The following is a 21379-nucleotide window of genomic DNA, read 5'->3' as shown; positions in this document are numbered from 1 at the left end:
TGGTAGAAAACACGGCACATTCAGGCAATTTGTATTTTTTATTATTTTTTTATTCTTTAAATATTTATTTATTTATTTGAAAGTCAGAGTTACACATAGAGAGAGGAGAAGCATAAAGAGAGAGGTCTTCCATCTGCTGGTTCATTCCCCAAATGGCCGCAATGGCTGGAGCTGTGCCGATCCGAAGTCAGGAGCCAGGAGCTTCTTCCCAGACTCCCACGTGGGTGCAGGGGCCCAAGCACGTGGGCTATCTTCTACTGCTTTCCCAGGCCATAGCAGAGAGCTAGATTGGAAATGGAGCAGCCAGGACTAGAACCGGTGCCCATATAGGATGCCGGCGCTTCAGGCCAGGGCGTTAACCAGCTGTGCCACAGCACTGGCCCCTATTTTTTTATTTTATTTTTTTTAAGATTTACTTATTTATTTGAAAGTCAGAGTTACATAGAGAAGGAGAGAAACAGAGAGATAAAGAGAAATCTTCCATCTGCTGGGTCACTCCCCAGATGGCTACAACGGCTGGAGCTGCGCCGACCCAAAGCCAGGAGCCAGGAGCTTTTTCCAGGTCTCCCACACTGGTGCAGGGGCCCAAGGGTTTAGCCATCTTCTTTTTTTTTTTTTTTTTTTTTTTGACAGGCAGAGTTGGACAGTGAGAGAGAGAGAGACAGAGAGAGAGAGAAAGGTCTTCCTTTTTCTATTGGTTCACCCCCCAAGTGGCCGCTATAGCCAGCCCGTTGTGGCTGGAGCACTGCGTCAATCTGAAAGCTGGAGCCAGGTGCTTCCTCCTGGTCTCCCATGTGGGTGCAGGGCCCAAGCACTTGTGCCATCCTCCACTGCCCTCCCAGGCCACAGCAGAGAGCTGGCCTGGAAGAGGAGCAACCAGGACAGAATCCGGCACCCCAACCAGGACTAGAACCCGCGGTGCTGGCGCTGCAGGTGGAGGATTAGCCTAGTGAGCTGTGGCGCCAGCCTGGGTCATCTTCTATTGCTTTCCCAGGCCACAGCAGAGAGCTGGTTGAGAAGTGGAGCAGCTGGGTCTCAAATGGCATCATGCAATTTTTAAAAAAGATTTATTATTTTGTTGAAAGGCAGAGCAAGAGGAAGAGAGAAAATCTTCCATTTGCTGCTTCACTCCCCAAATGGCCTCAACAGCCTGGACTGGGTCCATCTGAAGACAGAAGACAGGAATTCCATCTAGGTCTCCCGCATCGGTGGCAGCAGCCCAAGTACTTGGGCCATTCCTGCTGCACGTTAGCAGGAAGCTGGATTGGAAACGGAGTGGCTGGGATTCAAACCAGTACTACAATAAGAATGCCACCTTAATCAATCAAGAGCTTAACCTGCTGCACCACAGTGCTGCTCCCACACTCAGGCAACTTGAGAAGTCTTTAATATTAACATTCCAGATGTGGTGGGTTTCATGTGCTCCTCACTCTCCTGGTCACTCTGTGCATCCCTCATCACTCATTGTTTAGTTCTCTGTCTCACTAACTAGACATCAAGTCTCCACAAAGGGTGGTAACTACTCAGTTTTGTTCATTTTGTGCATTTTCCAGTTTCTAGCCCAGTGTCTGACATGTAATAGATGCTAAATAAATACTCTTGAATGAAGAAATGAATGAGATAACTATGTTGAATTATATATATTTCTGGTTTTTTAGTAATTACAAGAAATTGATTTTGTACATATTAACAGAAAAAAAAGACTGCTTTGCTCTACAGGTGTTTTTCAGGAGACAATGCAACCTGATTTAAAAAAAAAGACTATAAGTAACAAAATTTTTATTAGAATAAGCTGCTACTAAATACAAAGGTCCTTAAAAGATAATGCAAAATGAGTATTATGAAAAAACTATGCATTGGGGCTGGCTCTGTGGGTAGCAGATAAAGTTACCACCTGCAGTGCTGGTTCTAGTCCCAGCTGCTCCACTTCCCATCCAGCTCTCTGTTATGGCCTGGGAAGGCAGTAGAAGATGGCCCAAGTGCTTGGGCTCCTGCACTCATGAAGGATATCTGGAAGAAGCTCCTGGTTCCTGGCTTCGGATCAGCCCAGCTCCGGCCGTTGTTGCCATCTGGGAAGTGAACGAGCAAATGAAAACCTCTTTTTGCCTCTGCCTCTGCCTTTCTGTAACTCTGCCTTTCAAATAAAATAAATAAATCTTTTTAAAAATGCATGAATTTCAAGTCTTTTGCATCCAGAGAAGTTTATCTTTTATTTCTATGTTTCCAGAAATTTTCTGAAGTTCCCTTTTACATGCAAGTATTACCTTATGTTCCAGACCCATTTTAATTTCCATCATGGCATCTTTCTTTGAAATTGGTCTTGCAGTACACTTTTAAGAGCATTTATGATAAAGTTGCAAAATATCAATGCCTGAGAAAACAGCATTTTGAAATATCAAGAATAACTTATTTCTATGGAAAAAGGAAAAGTGATTTTTTTTTCTAGAAATGAAATTTCAATGGGGCCAGCACTGTGGCACAGTGGGTAAACCCACTGCCTGCAGCGTTGGCCTCCCATATGGGTGCTGGTTCGAGTCCTGGCTGCTCCACTTCCGATTCAGCTCCCTGTTAATATGCCTGGGAAAGCAGCTGAATATGACCAAGTGCTTGGGCCCCTGCACCCTTGTGGGAGACCCCGAAGAAGCGCCTGGCTCCCAGATTCAGTTCGGCCTAGCTCTGGCTGTTGGAGCCATTTGGGGAGTGAACTAGCAGATGGAAGACATCTCTCCACCCCTTCTCTGGCGCTGCCTCTCTGTAACTCTGCTTTTCAAATAAATAAATAAATAATCTTTTGAAAACAATTTTAAAAAATTCAAAGTCAAATAGTAATTTTTGGGTTCTTAAATCAGATCCATACATGTAGGCTCACTCCTAGCAAAATCAATACAAACTAATGTGTTAATGTCAATAAATGTTCTACAATTAAATGTATTTGACAGAGTCCTAGGATTCGTAAGACTGCTCAGGTATATCCTGAGGAATAACCTCCTTCGAAGCTGGGGTTCTCTGCTCCCCCTTGAGCCGCGCCCTCTCTCACTTGCGCCTTCCTTATACAGGTTTCCTTGGGCGTCACCGTCACTGGCAGGGCTTTCAGCTGCCAGAACTTAGGTCAACCCCAGGTTTATGCGCTGTGGGTCTCTATTTACAAACCCAGGCTGCTCTGTGTATCCGGTGTGGGACACGCGGTGAAAGTGACCGGTACAGAAGCCGCGAGCCCCGCCCCGCCCCTTCTCTTTTTACAGGTGCTAAAAACTCCAGGAAGGTGCGCAGGGAAGCCAAGTTTTCTAAGTCCCGGAAGTGAAGCCACCGACAACTTCAGAGGCTCTGACGACGCGGAGTCCTCTCTAAGAATTTGTTCGGAGACGTTTGCTGGGCTCTGCTTGCCCTTACCCGCCGAGTGTTAACCCTCAGCGCCCCCGAGGGAGCCCCCGGGCCGCCCTCCAGCAAACCCTAAATGAAGTCGTGAGGCCGGGGCCTCCGGGAGGTCACCGAAAACCACACTTCCCAGAGTGCTGTGCGCGGACCCCTGCGCGCGCGCCCCGCCCCGCCCACGGCGTCCCCGGAGGCCGCCACTCACCAGGTCTGACGAAAGAGAACGCCAGGCGCGTGCCCGGGCTCGGCGGGGGCTGCGCTGTAGGTGCGCGTTCGCCGGTGCGCGAGCGTTGCTCGTTAGGACTCCCTGCGGGCGGCCGGCCGGGAGGCGCCGAGGCCCTGGGACTGGGTTTCGCGGCGACAGCCTGGGCTACACGGAGAGGAGCCGGCGGAGCAGCGCGGGTTCAGGTGCGCGGACGCTCGTCCTCCCCCCACGCCCTCTTTCTCCGCGTAGAGGGCGGTCGCTCGCGCGGGTCCCTCCCTCACCCCAGCTGGGACTCGGAGCGCCGCCCGTGCTCGCCCCTCGGGCGCTCGGTCTCGAGCCCTCGAACGGCCGCGCGAACCGCACCGCCGCCGAGAGGGCTCGTACCCCGGCCGGCCGACCTTCCGACCCCACTGCCCCGCGGCTCCTGGCGGCCCCGTTGGCCCTCCTCGCCGCGGGGAAGCCCACGTCTGGTGCTGTCAGCCCCGCCGGCGGCTGCTTGGTCGCTTCTTCCCCGGGGTCTCCCGAGACGGGCAGGCAGGTGCTTCGCGGGGTGCCGGGCGACCGCAGCTGCGTGGGTTCGGGCCCGGGGAGGGCAGCCGGGGGCTCCCAGGGTTCGCGGCCTGCCCGGCCAAGGCTAAGGGGCTCGGAGCCCGCCCGCGGGGGAGCCTCCCGCTGGGGGCTTGTCGGCTCCGGGGCTCGCCGCTGGTCTGGACTGGCCCATCCTCGGGGTGGGGTGGGGGCTTGCGAGGTTCGCTGGGCACCTTGGCCGACGCGGGGTGCGGCGCATCGGGAAGGGCGGCTCAGGAGCCGCAGCCTCTGCCCAGCCCGCAGCCGCTCGAGGCGGTTGTGGGAGCGTGTCCCCGACGGCAGCTGTCCCCTCCGTCCCTGGGCTCTGGGCTCGGTGCACGCCTGCTTTGTGGAGGGAGGCCGATGTGTGTGCGGGCTCTGCCTGTTGTAGCTCCCGCCTCGTCCCTGACTGGCCTTGCACCGTCCTAGCCTTGGGGCGCCCGGGTTGGGAAAGCTTTTTAAATCCGATGGCTTTTTATCGGAAAGGTTTATTCGTATTCCTTTTAATTTGCATTTGTTTCGGGTTTTGGCTCTTTTCCGGAAGCTTGTGTTGCCTCTTGGGGAGAAGGTTCTCGGAACCTGGTTTGATGCAAGTGTTGTGTGCATTGTTGCACGTTTTGGGGGCTTGCCTGGTTTCCCTGGCCTGCTGGCTCCACAGATGGTACAGCGGGGTGAGCAGAGGAACCTTGCCAATACTGGCTCCTGGAAAGCTGCTTGGAGGTGGCTTTGCCTTTAGCTGCTGCTTTTCCTCGTTCCTTCTGGCACCACTTTTAATTTATCGGTGATTTTAAATGTGAAAGGCAGAGAGTCGGCGATCTAGCGTCTCGGGTTCACTCTCCAAATCTTGGCAACAGCTGGAGCCGAGCCCTTTCCGAGCTGGGAGCCTGGAACTGGATTTGGGCCATCCTCACCTGTTGCCTCCCAGGGTGTGCATTAGGAGGAGGGAGAAATCTGAAGCACAGTGGGGACCGAAACTCAGCCGCTGCGATGTGGTCTGCGGCTACTCAGAACGTGGGGCTGCTCTATACACGACCTTAACAGTAGCCAACCAGGGATTCTGTATTGCACTTAGCATAGTCATTTTACAATTTAAATCTGGTAATTATTTTAGCATTCGGTAATATTGCAGTTACTGGTGTGTTTGTTTTTTAATAGAATAAGTTACTCTTTTGTAAGATGGTATATTCTGTAATAGTAAGTTTTGTATCCTGACAAGGAAAATCAGTGCACAGAATAATTTTTTAGTAACAGTTTTGTTTTGTTTCTAGATTTATTTTTACTTAGTTGAAAGAGTTACAGAGAGAGGGAGGGGGAGGGAGAGGTCTTCCATCCACTGGTTCACTCACCAGATGGCCACAATGGCCAGAGCTGAGCTGATCTAGAGCCAAGAGCTTCTTTCAGGTCTCCCACCGGGGTACAGGGGTTCAAGCACTTGGGCCATCCTCTGCTGCTTTCCCAGGCACATTAGCAGGGAGTGGGATTGGAAGTGGAGCAGCCAAGATTCAAACTCTTGCCCATATGGGATGCCAGCACTGCAGGCTGGGGCTTTAATTCTGCTGCACCAGCCCCATTTAAAAAAAAAAAAAAAAACATTTATCTATTTATTTACTTATTTGAAAGGCAGAGTTGGGGGATGAGGGGGGCCAAAAACGGAGAGAGACCTTCTGTCTGCTGGTTCACTCCCCAACTGGCTGCAAGGGTGAGAATTAGGCCAGTTCCAAAGACAGGAGCACTTGGGCCATCCTCCACTACCTTCCCAGGCACATTATCAGGGAGCTGGATTGGAAGAGGAGCATCTGGGACTTGAACTGGTACCCATATGGGATGTTGGTGTCACGGGTGGCGTCTTTGCCTATTATGTCACAGCACCAGCCCCAACAATGTATTTTCTTAAGCTGGAACTCGAACTGGTGCCTATATGGGATGCCAGCATTGCAAGCAGCAGCTTAAACTGCCAGCCCCCAGAAATAGATTTTATTTTTAAAGGAGCTTTAAGCTCACAGCAAAATTGAGTGGAAGGTATAGCAATTTCCCATGTATCCCTCGCCCCCACAACCTCCTCTATGATCAGAATCCCTAATTTGTGTTACATTTAACCTGTTTTGACATACCATTGTCACCTGAAGTGCATAGTGTCCAACAGATGTCATTTGTACTTTTGTACATTCTATGAACTTTATTCTGTTTATCAGATTCTTTTGAGTTGTAAGGAACTGAAATGGGCATTGTCATAAAAAAATTAAAGGGAATATTTTGAACATCTTAAATAGTAATTTCAAATGACTTCTGTATTTTAAATATTGGGCACTTATCTTTTGAATTTTTTTTGAATTGACATTCTCCTGTGACATCAAATGTGGGATATTAGATATAAAAGATTTTTTATTTTTTTAAAAGATGTATTTATTTATTTGAAAGAGTTAGAGGAGAGGCAGAGAGAGAGAGAAAGTCTTCCATCTGATGGTTCACTCCCCAATTGGCCATAATGGCTGGAGCTGTGCTGATCTGAAGCCAGGAGCCAGGAGTTTCTTCTGGGTCTCCCACGTGGGTGCAGGGGCCCAAGCATTTGTGCCATCTTCTGCTTTCCCAGGCCACAGCAGAGAGCTGGACTGGAAGTGGAGCAGCCGGGTCTCAAAGTGGAGCATCCAGGTCTCAAACTGGCGCCCATATGATATGCTGGCGCCTCAGGCCAGGGCATTAACCCACTTCGCCACAGCACCAGCCCCATGAAAGATTTTTGTTTTAAAGATTTATTTATTTATTTGAAAGAGAGGCAGAGAGAGAGAGAGGTCATCCATCCGATGGTTCACTCCCAAATTGGCTGCAACGGCCAGAGCTGCACTGATCCAGAGCCAGGAGCTGTTTCTGGGTCTCCCATGCGGGTGCAGGGGCCCAAGGACTTGGGCCATCTTCTGCTTTCTCAGGCCATAGCAGAGAGCTGGATCAGAAGAGGAGCAGCTGGGACTAGAACCGGCACCCATATGGGATGCTGGCATTTCAGGGTGTTAACCCACTGCGCCACAGCACCAGCCCCCCATAAAATATTTTTTAAAAAAACTTTTATTCAAGATAGAGGAAGGGAGAGCAGAGGTTCCCATCCACTAACTCACCCCGTAAATGCCTCTGGTGGGGCAGGAGGGGAGCCATAGCCAGGAGTGAAATCCGGTCTCCAGTGAAGGTTGTAAGAACTCAACCACTTGCATCAGCACCACTCCTTCCTCGGGTCTCCAACTACAGGAAGCTGGAGTCAAGAGTTGGTGCAAGGTATCCAACCTGGGTATTCTGAGGTAGAACTTGGGTGTCTGAACCTGTAGCTGAACTGTTAGATCAGATGCCTGTCCCAAGTTTTGATTTCTTTGAATTCTTAACACAGAGTTATTTGTTTATATTTATTATGAAGTAAAGAATGATTGAGAAGAAATGTTATGTAGGATAACAGTGCCTTGCTTGTTCATCTTAAAACATTAAATTAACAGTGTCTTCTTTCTTCGGGGAAAAAAAATCTTTGAAGTTAACCCAGGAAGCAAGAGGAAATTAAACATTTAAGACACACTAATTTTTTTTTACTGATGACAAGATATGTCTACAATAAAATGTTACCCATTAGTCCTCCCCCTACATTTAAAAAAAAATTATTTATTTATATGTATGGCAGAGCATCAGAGGAAGAAGGCAAGATCTTCCATCTGCTGGTTCACTTTCCAGATGGCTGCAACAGCCATTTGAGACCAGGCCAAAGCCAGGACTCCATCCTGGTCTCCCATTTGGGCGGCAGGAGCCAAGCATTTGAATCATCTGCTGCCTTCCCAGGGATGTTAGTGGGAAGCTGAATTGGAAGTGGAGCACCTGGGACTCCCAGCACTCCAATATGGGATGCCAGCCTCACAAGCCTTGGTTTAGCCCACTGTGCCACAATGCTGCCCCTTTAAAAAAAAAAAAATCTGTTTATTTTCTCAGTGTTGAGGGGCTTTTGTGGAAGTATCAGGATATAATAATATGTAATACTCAGTTCTGGAAGTACACAGTCCTGGATTAGAATCCCAGCTGTGCACTCATTTGCTCTGTGAACATGGCAAATTGTTTTCTGAATCTGTTTCCTTAGCTGTGGTTGGAAAATAAAAATAATACAGATGAGGCTAGCACTGTGGTGTAGCAGGTAAAGCTGCTGCCTGCAGTGCCGGCTTCCCATATGGGTGCTGATTCGGGTCCTGGCTGTTCCATTTCCAATCCAGCTCTCTGCTATGGCCTGGAAAAGCAGTAGAAGATGGCCCAAGTTCTTGGGCTCCTCAGCTGTGTGGGAGACTTGGAAGAAGCTCCTGGGTCTTGGCTTCAGATCAGACCAGCTCTGGCCTTTGCAGCCATCTGGGAGTGAACCAGTGGATAGAAGATATCCCCCCCCCCACTCTCTCCCCCTCTCACTCTTTACGTCTTTCCCTCTCTCCTCCCCTATCTCTCCCCCCAATCTCTCGTATCAAATAAATAAATCTTAAAAAAATATACAGGCTTCTCTCTTCCCAGAATTGTGAGAATTAATTGTTGTTTTATGTTAAAGCGTCTTATGAATCATAACTAATATTTATTGGCATTGTTAGTCATGAGTTGTGTTCTAAAATGCTGCCAGTATAATTTATTTTCTGGTGAATATTGCTTATGTAAATACTATGAACTTTATTTTTTATTTTTTTAAGGATTTATTTATTTATTTGAGTTGGAGAGGGAGAGGGAGAGACAGAGAAATCTTCCATCCACTGGTTAACTCCTCAAATGGCCGCAACTGCCAAAACTGGGCTGGTCTGAACCCAGGAGCCAGTAGCTTCCTCCAGGTCTTCCATGTAGGTTTAGGGATCCAAGTTCTTGGACCATTCTCTGCTGCTTTCCTAGGCATATTAGCAGGGAGAAAGATCAGAAGTGGACCCAAACTGCTGCCCATATGGGATGCCTGGCATCGTGAGCGGCGGCCTTACCCACTAAGCCACAAGGCTGGCCCTCTCAACTTCTTTTAAAGGGTTAGCTGTACAAAAGAGTATATTGTTTTGTTATGAATGATTTATTTGATTCTTGGGAGTGAGAGGTAAGAGATGGAAGGAACTTGGGAGATTTTTTACTTTCTCTCTCTGATTTTTTTTTTTAGATTTTTTTTTTTTTTTTTTTTTTTTTTTTTTTTTTTTGGACAGGCAGAGTTAGTGAGAGAGAGACAGAGAGGAGAAAGGTCTTCCTTCTGTTGGTTCACCCCCTAAATGGCCGCTATGGCCAGCGCGCTGTGCCAATCCGAAGCCAGGAGCCAGGTACTTCCTCCTGGTCTCCCATGCGGGTGCAGGGCCCAAGCACTTGGGCCATCCTCCTCTGCCTTCCCGGGCCACAGCAGAGAGCAGGACTGGAAGAGGAGGAACTGGAACAGAATCTGGCGCCCCAACTGGGACTAGAATCCGGGGTGCCAGTGCCGCAGGCGGAGGATTAGCCTAGTGAACCACAGCGCTGGCCTCTCTCTCTGATTTATAATATGTATCTATTGTGCTTCTCATAGGTTATCTTCCAAGGGTCTGTGAATACCATGTGTATTTGTACTTTTCTGAAGCAAAGACCTGTAACTTTCAACAGATACTAACAGAGATTCATAATCCTCCTTTCCCCAAGGCTTGTAAGAACCACTAGCTTCAATTATTTAGGGGTTTCTAGAAATTTTGCATGTTTTTACAGCTTTTTATTTATTTGAAAGGCAGAAAGATTGATTTTCCACCAGTTGGTTCACTGACCAAAGCCTGCAACAGCTGGAACTAAATCCAGGTTTTTCATATGAGTGGCAGGGACCCCAATTTTTTTAAGATTTATTATTTGAAAGGCAGAGTTACAGAGAGAGAGAGAGAGAGAGAGAGAGAGATCGAGAGAGATCTTCCATCCGCTGGTGCATTCCCCAAATGGCCGCAATGGCAGGTGCTGGGCCAGGTGGGAGTTAGTAGCTTCATATAGGTCTCCCATGTGGGTATAGGGGCCAGGTACTTGGGTCTTTTTCCCAAATTTTCAATTCAGCAGGGAGCTGAATTGAAAGTTGAATAGCCTGGACTCAGCTGACACCATATGGGTCATTATACTGCATCTTTTTTTTTTTCTTATGCAGCCGATTATTTCACTTTAATAATCAAAGTCTGGGGCCCACACTGTGGCATGGTAGGCTAAGCTTTTGCCTGCAGTACCAGCATCCCATATGGTGCCGGTTCTAGTCCCGGCTGCTCCTCTTCCCATCTAGCTTTCTGCTTGTGGCCTGGAAAATCAGTGGAGGATGGCCTAAGTACTTGGGCACCTGTACCCGTGTGGGAGACCCAGAGGAAGCTCCTGGCTCTTGGCTTCAGATTGGCCCAGCTCCAGCCATTGCAGTCATTTGAGGTGTGACCTTTCTCTCTCTCCCTCCGTCTGTAACTCCATCTCAGCAACAACAACAAAAATCAAAGTCTGACTTAATTTAATTGAGTATTGAAAACAAAGGTGAACTATCTTAGCTAAGATTTTACCCATGGGAATGCTTTTGGTTTTATGAAGATTAGTGGTTTATTTTTCAATGCTTTGTTTAAATTCAGTATACATACCCCAGAATGCACATAAATGTAAAGATAAATGAGTTTTTGTCCTCTGAGCATGCTCATCACCAACACCAAAATTAAGAACAAAGCATTACTAGAACTATAAGAGTCCTTACTATGTGCTCCTCTCTTTTTTTTTTCAATGTGAGAAAGAACATTATTTTGTCATTTACATTGTAGAATTCAGTGAAGCAATATTTATAACTAAATACCAACTGATATGACAGCCGCACGATTTTTATACTCTATGTAATAACTTCCACAAATAAGAGAAAATGTGATTTTTGTCTGAGTCTGGCTTATTTAACTTAGCATAATGATCTCCAGTTGGAAGTATTTTGTTGCATATGTCAGGATTTAGGGGGCTGGCATAGTGGCATAGCAGATAAAAGCAATGCCAACAACCAGTATGGGCTCTGGTTCATGTCCTGGCTGCTCCACTTCCAATTCAGCTCCTTGCTAATGTCCTGGGAAAGCAGCTGAAGATGGCTCAAGTGTTTGGGCCCCTGCCACCCAAATGGGAGACCTAGAAGAAGCTCCTGGCTTCTGCCTGGCCCAGCCCTGGCCACTGCTGTTCTTTGGGGACTTGAACCAGCTGATGGAAGATCTATCTCTGCCTCTCTCTCCATAACTCTGACTTTCAAATAAATAAGTAAATCTTTAAAAATTAGAAAGTCAAAATTTCATTCTTTTTTAATGGTTGAGTAATATTCTGTTGTGTTTGTATACCACATATTTTTATATAGGTATCAGTTGATGGATATCTAGGTTGATTCATATCTTAGCTAATGTGAATTGAGCAGCTATAAAACTGGGAGTGCAATTATCTCTTTCATATGCTGATTTCATTTGCTTTGGAAATATTCCCAGGAGTGGGATACCTGGGTCATGTGGTAGATCTATTTTTAGTTTTCTGAATCTTCATGCTGTTTTCCATAATGGTTGTACCAATTTGCAAAGCCACCAGAGGTTTTTGCACAACCTTTTTCTGAATAACCTTGCCAGCATTTGTTATTTTTTGATATTTGGATAATAGCTATTTTTTTAAAGATTTATTTATTTATTTGAAAATTAGAGATGGAGACAGAGAGAGAGACAGATAGATAGATATGGATGTTTAATCTGCTGGTTTACTATACCAGATGGCCACAACAGCTGGGGCTAGGCCAAGCCTAAGGCAGGAGCCAGGAACTTCTTCCAGGTCTCTAAAGTGGGTACAGGGATCCAAGTACTTAGGCAGTCTTCTGCTGCTTTCCCAGGAGTATTAGCAGGGAGCTGAATTGGAAGTGGAGCAACCAGGACTCAAACTGCTGGCTGCAGTGCCAGTCCTGGATAATAGTCATTCTAAGTGGAGTGACATGATAGCTGCTTTTTATTTTTATTTCATTTCCCTGATGGCTAGTGATCATTTTTTAAAGATTTATTTTTAAAGATTTATTTGAAAGGCAGAGTTTGAGAGAGAGGAGGAGAAACAGAGAGAAAGAGAGAAATATCTTCCCAAATGGCTGCAAAAGCCAGGGCTAGGCAGTGGCAGAGCAGGGGACCGCAGCTTCTTCTGGCTCTCCCATGTGGATGCAGGGGCCCAAGTACTTGTTCCATTTTTCCACTGCTTTCCCAGGCACATTAGCAGGGAGCTGGATCAGAAGTGGAGCAGCCGGGGCTCGAACCAGTTCTCATATGGGATGCTCAGGCTGCAGATGGCAGATTTACCTTCTATGCCACAGAACCAGCACCTGCCCATTTCTTTTCTTTCTTTGTCTTTTATTTATGTAAAAGGAGCAAATTTAATGTATTTCATATGTACAGTTTTAAGAGCATAGTGATACTTCCCATCTATCCTCCCTTCCTCCATCCCTCCAATCCTGTTTCTTCATCGTCCTTCCTTCTTTTCTTTTAATTTTTATAATGACATAAACCCAGTTTTCTTTGTAATGACAAGCTTAAATCTCCATTAGAAAAAAGGATTCAACAAGTAGTAAGCAGAAAAATCACTCTTGCTCAAGAGTATAGACAAGGGCTATAAACAATTATCAAACTTCAGAATGTCAGTTTCTTTGATATACATTACTTTTTTTGGTGCTCTGTATGTCAGTTACCACAAATCAGGGAAAACATGATGTTTGTCTTTTTGGGGACTGGCATATTTCACTAATATAATGGTCTCCAGTTGCATCTGTTATGTTGTGAAAGACAGGATTTCATTCATTTTTTTTTTTTTAAACCTGAATAGTATTTCATCGTGTATATATACCACAGTTTCTTCATCCAGTATCAGTTGATGGACATCTGGGTTGATTCCATATCTTAGCTGTTGTGAGTTGAGCTCCTGTAAACATGGGGGTACAGATAGCTCTTTCATATGCTGATTTCATTTCTTTTGGGTAAATTCCCAGGAGTGGAATGGCTGGATCATATGGTAGGTCTATTTTCAGATTTCTGAGGAATCTCCACACTGTCTTCCCTCACGGTTGCCCTAATTTACATTCCCACATCCTCACCAGCACTTTTTGTTTGTTTTTGTTTTTGGATGATAGTTTTACTGTGGTGAGGTGAAACCTCATTGTGGCTTTAATTTGCATTTCCCTGATGGCTAGTCATCCTAAGCATCTTTTCATGTGTCTGTTGGCCATTAATATTTCCTCCTTTGAAAAAATACCTGTTCATATCCTTAGCCCATTTCTTAACTGGATTGCTTATTTTATTGTTGTTTAGTTTCTTGAGCTCTGTTTATATCCTGGATATTAGACCTTTATCGAATGTATAATTTGTGAATATTTTCTCCCCTTCTATTAGTTACCTCTTTACTTTGTTGAGTGTTTCCTTTGCAGTGCAGAAGCCTCGTAGCCTGATGTAATCCTTTTTGTCTTTTTTTTTTCCTTTATTGCCTGTGCTTCTGGCATCTTATCCAAGAAGTCTTTGCATATGCCAATGTCTTGCAGTGTTTCCTCTATGTTTTCCTTTAGTTATTTGTTGGTTTCAGATCTTAGATTAGATCCCTGATCCATTGCAAGTTGATTTTTGTATAGGATGTGATAAACAAGTCTTGTTTTATACTTTTGCATATAGAGATCCAATTTTCCCAACACTATTTGTTGAAGAGACTCTCTTTTCTCCAGGGAGTGATTTTAGCTCCTGTCTCAAAGATAGTTGGTTGTAGTTACCTGTATTAATTTCTAGGGTCTCTGGTCTGTTCCATTAGTTGACATGTGTATTGTGCCAGTAAAAAGCTGTTTTGATTGTAGCTGCTCTGTAGTATGTCTTTAAATCTGGTATTGTGATGCTTCCAGCTTTATTTTTATTTTTTAGCATTTCTTTAGTTATTCTAGGTCTTGTGATTCCATATGAATTTTAGGATCATTTTTTTTCTAGATCTGAGAAGAACATCATTGGTGTTTTGATTGGGATTGCACTCAACTGTAAATTGCTTTGGGTGGTATGTATATTTTGATAATATTCTTCCAACCCATGATCATGGACAATTTTTCTTTCTTTTGTGTGTGTGTGTGTGTGTCATCTATTTATTTCCTCAGTGTTTTGTAATTTTCATTTTAGAAATCTTTCACATCATTCGTTAAATTTATCCCGAGGTAAGGTACTTAAATTTTTTTGTAGCTATTGTGAATGGGACTGATCTTACAAGTTCTTTCCCAGCCATGGTATTGTTTATGTATACAAAGACAATTTTTTTTTCGACAGGCAGAGTGGACAGTGAGAGAGAGACAGACAGGTCTTCTGCACCGCGCTGATCTGAAGCCAGGAGCCAGGTGCCTCCTCCTGGTCTCCCATGCAGGTACAGAGCCCAAGGACCTGGGCCATCCTCCACTGCCTTCCCAGGCCACAGCAGAGAGCTGGACTGGAGAAGAGCAACCAGGACAGAATCCGGCGCCCCAACCAGGACTAGAACCGGGTGTGCCGGCGCCGCAGGCGGAGGATTAGCCTATTGAACTGTGGCGCCGACCACAAAGACTATTTTTTAAAGATTTATTTGAAAATTAGAGTTATATAGAGAGAAGGAGAGGCAAAAAGAGAGAGGTCTTCCATCGGCTGGTTCACTCCCCAGTTAGCCGCAACGACTGGATCTGAGCTGATCCAAAGTCAGGAGCTTCTTCCCAGTTTCCCACACAGGTACAGGGGCCCAAGGCCTTGGGTCATCTTCTACTGCTTTCCTAGGCCATAGCAGAGAGCTGGATCAGAAGTGGAGCAGCCAGGACTCGAACTGGCGCCCATATGGGATGCCAGCACTGCAGGCGGCGGTCTACCCACTATGCCACCAGCACTGGCCCCAAAGCTGTTGATTTTTGTGTGATTTTATATCCTACAGCTTTACCAAACTCTCTTATGAGTCCCAATAATCTCTTAGTGGAGTCTTTTCGTTCTCCTGTAGAGAGGATCGTATCATCTGAAAATAGAGCTAATTTGACTTCTTCCTTTCCCATTTGTATCCCTTTGATTTCTTTTTCTTGTCTAATGCTTCCCTCATGGGTGACCTGTATTTAATTCCTGGTTCCCAGCTTTGACCCTGGCCATTGCAAGCATTTGGGGAGTGAATCAGTAGATGAGAATGCTCTGTACCTCTCTCTCTTCTGTATCTTTGCCTCTCAAACAAATAAAGTTGAGAAAATGCAGACATGTATTATCTCACATTTTCTGTAGGTCAGGAGTCTGGACACAGCTTAGTTGGTCTTTTGCTTAGGATCTCATAAGGCAGCAATATAGGTGTTGACCAGGCTGCATTCTTAATATGAGGTTCAATTGTGGGGAAATCTGCTTCTACTCTTATTTGAATCATTGGCAGGGTTTTTTATTTTCCTGGAGCTCAATAAAGGTATTTGAAAAAGTTCATGGAAGATATATAATTTTTTTAAAAAAATATTTATTTATTTGAAAGGGGGAGTTACAGAGAGAGAGGAAGGCAGGGAGAGATCTTCCATCCACTGGTTCATTCTTCAAATGGCTGCGATGGTCAGGGCTGGGCCAGGTTGAAGCCAGGAGCTTCATTCTGGTCTCCCATGTGGGTGGTAGGGGCCTAAGTACTTGTGCCATCTTCTGCTGCCTTTCTCAAGCCATTACCAGGGAGCTGGATTGGAAATAGAGCAGCGTGGACATAAACTGGCTCCCATATGGGATGCTGACCCTGCAGACAGTGGCTTAACCCACTATGCCATAGCACTGGCCCCAGAAAATACATAGTATTATAAAAGCTATTTGTAGATTGCACAAAAATACACTTAGGTTTTTAACTCTGGTTTTCCACAAACTTCCTGAAGTACCCTCATCTGACTATGAGCCTTTGCTTTTTACTGACTATGAGGTATAGACCTTCAGGTCCTAGGAGCTGCATGTAGTTCTCTGTGATATGGCTGTTCTGCAGTAGTTTGTTCTTCAAGGTCTGCACAGTAGCCTCTCTTTGCAATGTGCTCACTCAGTGTTAAGCAACCGAATCAAAAGAGTGGTGTCTCACTGACTTCCCAAGTTCTTGTGATTAGAGGCAAGTCACAGGTTCTACCCACACATAAAGAGATTGTATGAGGACTGACTTGTTGGCGGTTAGTGTTGTGTGTGTCTGCCACAGAAACTTTAAGAAGATATTAATAGCCATAATTTGTAGTCTTATGTTGTCATTTTGGTTCCTGTCAGAAGCTGGAAGTGATGAGATTCACAATAAAGAACCTAATTCAGCTAATATGCTGGCTAAGGTGTCTGTAATTTTCTGAAATTTCATAATAAGTATGGCTTGCTATGCAAAATATTTGCAAAATGGCTTATAATTTTATAAGCACTTGTAAATCCATTATTGCATTTGATGTAATTCTTAGTGTAAGGTAGATAGGTATCCCTGTTGATAGATGAAATGGAAGGTTGGTGAAGCCTTAAAAAACATTCATACAGCCAATAAATGGTAGAACAGATGTTTTTACTTAAAAAAAAAATCTATGTTCCAGTCTCTGTATTTTTTTTAAGATGGATTTATTCATTTATTTGAGAGAGAGTGTTATAGACAGAGAGGGAGAGACAGAAAGGTCTTTCATCAGTGGTTCACTCCTCAAATGACTGCAGTGGCCGAAGCTGGGAGCCAGAGGCTTCTTCCAGGTCTCCCACGTGGTTGCAGGGGCTCAAGCACTTGGGCTATCTTCCACTGCTTTCCCAGGCCATAGCAGAGAGCTGGATTGGAAAAGGGACATGAACGGGTACCCATATGGGATACCGGCACCAAAGGTGGAGGCTTAGCCTACTATTCCACAGCGCCAACCCCTGTTTTTGTTTTTGTTTTTTTCAAGATTTATTCATTTATTTGAAAGTCAGAGTCGCAGAGAGAGAGAGAGATCTTACATCTGTTGGTTCACCCCTAGATGGCCACAATGGCCAAGGATGGGCCAGGCCGAAGCCAGGAGCCAGGAGCTTCTTCCAGGTCTTCCACATGGGTAGCAGGGGCTCAAATACTTGGGCCATCTTCTGTTGCTTTTCTGAGACCAGTAGCAGGGAGCTGGATTGGAAGTGGAGCAGCCAGGACAAGAACCAATGCCTATATGGGATGCCTGCATTGCAGGCAGTGACTTTACTCCCTGTTGTCCCCTCCAAAGTATATTTGTACCACAAAACTCTTCGTGGTATGGACATTCATCAGATATGCTTTGATAATGAAATTAACTTTGGTTTTACGTGTAAATATGAATAGACTGTGAAAGTACAGACAAAAGGAGATCTTTTTAACAATTCAGCAATTCCTATGCCTAGTAGTATAATTTTTGTATCCTCAAAATATTCCTGTTGGTGATATCTGTTTCACAGAAGAGATAACTGAGGTTGAAGCAGGTTGTCATTTGACTAAAGTAATACAGTTGCTAAGTGGTAGTACCATGATCTGACTTTTTAATCTAGGATGAAAGTAACTCAGTCGAAATAACCTTATGTTTTTTCCTTAAATAGTTGGGTAAAGTTTCTGAACTTAGGATTTATGGCTCATAGCTCTCTTTCTGAAACTAATGCATTCTGCATCGTAAAAATCATATACTACTGAGTTCTCATTAGAATTTAAGAGTTCCTGTACTGAGACACAATAATCAGTTGAAGTGAATTATGTGATATATGACATAAGAGCTAGTTATTCTTTTTTCAATATTAAATAGTAAACTTTTCTTCAGTAAAATAGATGTGGTTATTTTACGTATGTAGTATTAATTTATAGTTATTTACAGTAGAATTTATTTTTCTTTTGGTTTCTCTTTGTGTTGTGTTGTATTTTTTCAGTATCAGCAAACTGTACAGTGCCAGTTGTGTAGATTTTGAAAAATGTCTGAAGTTTAGTGGTTGCATCTACCTCCTACCTGGTCTCCATCTTTTAAGAAAGAATAAATGTGATGTCCGAGGAAAGAGCTACATTTAAAAAGAGTCTTGCAAATGGCTTCAGAATCTGTGAATGGAAAGCAAGCAAGGAATCACTTCACAAAGGGAAAAAAGCAACAGCAGCAGCAGATAAAGAACAGGTCTTCAGTTGGTGATGGTGATGGAGAAGACTCCTTTATTTTTGAAGCAAATGAAGCTTGGAAAGATTTTCATGGCTCTCTTCTTCGATTTTATGAAAATGGAGAACTTTGTGATGTCACACTAAAGGTTAGACTACATTTTTTTCTTACTTTCCCCAAGTTCTGTGTATTATAAAAAAATGAAGATTTCTGTAACCATACAGGCAAATTTTTGGTGATACACTTATTTGTAAGAATGGTCTTAGTCTTAATCCTTTTTTATTGAAGGGGAAGGAACTGGGGGAAGGGTAAATGAAGAAAAGTTAGCTGAGATAAAATTACTGATTTAATATTGACATTCTTTATTTCTTAATTGTAACAGTTCTAGAACTGCAGGACAACAAATAGGTATGATTAGTTAAATTATTATGTTACCACTGCTGAAATAAACTTTTAACTTGTGAATGAAAAAGTCTTGATGTATTTCCTTACCAGAGCTTAAAAGTCAGGAATTCTTGGTCATTTACTTACGTGCAGATTTTACTGTTGTGTCCCAGTTTTGGTAGTCTCTACATCATTGCTATCATTTTTTTTTTTTTTAAGATATATTTCTTTTAAAAGAGTTACAGAGAGAAAGGGCCAGACAGAGAGAGAGAGTGCTTCCATCTGCAGGTTCACTCCCCAAATGGCCACAACAGCCAGTGCTGGGCCAGGTTGAAGCCAGGGGACAGGAGCTTCATCCAGGTCTCCCATGTGGGTGGCAGGGGCCTAAACATTTGGACCATCTTCTGTTGCTTTTCCCAAGCCGTTTACAAAGATCTGGATCGGAAACAAAGCATATGGACGTGAACTGGTGCCCAAATGGGACACCAGCGTTGCAGGTGGTGGCTTTACTCACTACACCACAACGCTGGCCCCACTATCATTTCTTAAGTGAGATTGTTTATGTATACCTGATAGAGAAAGAGTTTGTTTAGGTATGATGAAAAAGTCTTTAAGCCTCTGGTCTATAATATTATGTTGTGCTACAGAAGAAAGTTTTAACAAGACTAGAAAAGTAATAAAGCAGTGTGGAAGAGTGTATGTTCTGATTATCTCCCATTGTACATTTAAAATACTTTCTTAGTGAATTTTTTTTTTTGAGATTTATACACATCTATGCAGCATTTTCCATATAAGATTTTCTACTTAGAGATTGTGGATTTTGATTTCTATTCCTGATAGCAGTTCTTAGAGTTCCCAGTATCCAGGGACACTGAGCAAAAATCCATAAACTGAAAGAACAGATTTTGTATTTCAGGCCCAGAGTGTGTAGTACTGCAGTGTTGCACTATGGATAACTGACCTATAATTATTTTTCCTTGAACTCTTAGTGTTCTTAAGTATTTCTGTATCCTAACATATTTAGAAGAAATCCGTTCTACAGATCTGTACTAGCTCTGTGTGAAATTTAGCCATGTGTAGATGTTAATGAAGGAACACAGAGGAGGCTCTTTGATCCATGTTTAGATTCATACTCTTATTCCAGTTTTCAACCCTAGTGTGAAATTTAGTGACTCACACTGGAATAGGCCAAATTAAATGTAACATAAGTTATTTAAATTTAATGATCAGTTCAGTGAACCAATACACATGGAAGATAATTACATATAATATTCCCAATTTTGTAAAATTTTTACTTGAATTTTAGAATAATTTTATAGGCTATCAGGATAATTTTTATAAAATGTCTTCAGTGAGAAATAAGGATCTCACCACGCAAGGGAAAGTTTTTTTGTTTTTTGTTTTTTGTTTTTTGTTTTTTTTTTTTTTGACAGGCAGAGTGGATAGTGAGAGAGACAGAGAGAAAGGTCTTCCTTTGCCGTTGGTTCACCCTCCAATAGCCGCCGCGGCCAGCGCGCTGCAGCCAGCGCACCGCGCTGATCTGATGGCAGGAGCCAGGTGCTTATCCTGGTCTCCCATGGGGTGCAGGGCCCAAGCACTTGGGCCATCCTCCACTGCACTCCTGGGCCACAGCAGAGAGCTGGCCTGGAAGAGGGGCAACCGGGACAGAATCCAGCGCCCCGACTGGGACTAGAACCTGGCGCCGCTAGGCAGAGGATTAGCCTAGTGAGCCACGGCGCCAGCCTAGGGAAAGTATTGACTAGACTTATAACTTTAGCTTTTTTGGGTAATATAGCAGTGGGTTGGAATGAAAATTTTAGTAGAATCATTGGTGGGAGACTCAATATTACCATGTTTTAAGCAGTGACAGTTCCTTAGGAATGAGAATACTCCACTAGGGCTGGTTTAAAAGGATTGACTGTGATTTTTATTTCCTCACCAGTAAAATTAAGATGATGATTGTTTTTGTGAAGAGTAAATGAATAAATTCATGCAAAGTCCCATTGATTGATTTAGCAAATATTAAATATCCACTGCATGATACATATTAAATAATACATATCAGAGTATCAGATAGTTCTATGTTATATTCTCCTATTCTTTAGAAATAATTGCAGTTCAGATCTGTAACATTTCTTTTTTTTTCTTTTTGAGATTTATTTTTGTTTGAAAGGTAGAGTGACACAGAGTGGGAGAGAGAGACAGAGAGTGATCTTCTATCCACTTGTTCACTCCCCAAATGGCCACAGCAGCTGGAGCTGGGCTAGGCTGAAGCAAGGAGTCAGAAGCTATCCTGGCCTGGTTTATCCAAGCACTTAGGCTATCCTCCACTTCTTTCCCAGGCACATGTACAGGGAGTTGGATCAGAAGTGCGGTTCTCAAACCAGCACCCATATGGGATGCCATTGTAGGCAGCGGCTTTACCCTGTATGCCACAGCACTAGTCTCCCAGTTTCTTTTAAAGATTTATTTTATTTATTTGAAAGAATTACATAGAGAGGTAGAGCCAGAGAGAGAGAGAAAGGTCTTCCATCTGTTGTTTCACTCCCCAAATGGCCGCAACAGCCAGAACTGAACTGATGCGAAGGCAGGAGCTTCTTCTGAGTCTCCCACATGGGTACAGGGGCCCAAGCACTTGGGCCATCTTCTACTGCTTTCTCCGGCCATAGCAGAGAGCCAGATTGGAAGTGGAGCAGCCAGGACTTGAACTGATGCCCAAATGGGATGCCGGCACTGCAGGCTGGGGCTTTAACCCACTGTGCCGTAGCACCAGCCCCCATATTTTGTTTTAAGAGACAGAATGAGATAGATAA

General features: G+C 44.2%; 1 protein-coding gene and 1 long non-coding RNA gene across 9 annotated transcripts in view; one reads left to right on the top strand and one right to left on the bottom strand.

The window, feature by feature from the left end:
* Nucleotides 1-19: 19 nt before the first annotated feature.
* LOC138843546 (uncharacterized) lies at nt 20-3775 on the bottom strand. The gene is made up of 2 exons (XR_011378367.1): nt 3578-3775; nt 20-283 (listed from the first exon to the last, which is right to left on the bottom strand). It is a non-coding gene; the product is annotated as an uncharacterized lncRNA (long non-coding RNA).
* KLHL8 (kelch like family member 8) overlaps nt 604-21379 on the top strand; it is a 58757-nt gene continuing 37981 nt past the window's right edge. For 2 of the 8 annotated variants that reach the window (XM_051820183.2, XM_017347450.3), the window contains exons 1-3: nt 605-3780; nt 14089-14152; nt 17968-18330. In XM_051820183.2, the coding sequence (XP_051676143.1) occupies nt 18118-18330 (213 nt within the window). In that variant the 5' untranslated portion in view covers nt 605-3780; nt 14089-14152; nt 17968-18117. Of the gene's footprint in view, nt 3781-3846; nt 4116-9328; nt 14153-17967; nt 18331-21379 lie in introns of those variants that run through there. The other 6 variants (XM_070047923.1, XM_017347451.3, XM_070047922.1 and 3 more) reach the window with 6 other exon arrangements.

This window comes from Oryctolagus cuniculus, chromosome 8, assembly GCF_964237555.1.
Source record: "Oryctolagus cuniculus chromosome 8, mOryCun1.1, whole genome shotgun sequence".
Classification (NCBI taxonomy): domain Eukaryota; kingdom Metazoa; phylum Chordata; class Mammalia; order Lagomorpha; family Leporidae; genus Oryctolagus; species Oryctolagus cuniculus.
This window is presented reverse-complemented; position numbering and strand designations above follow the sequence as displayed.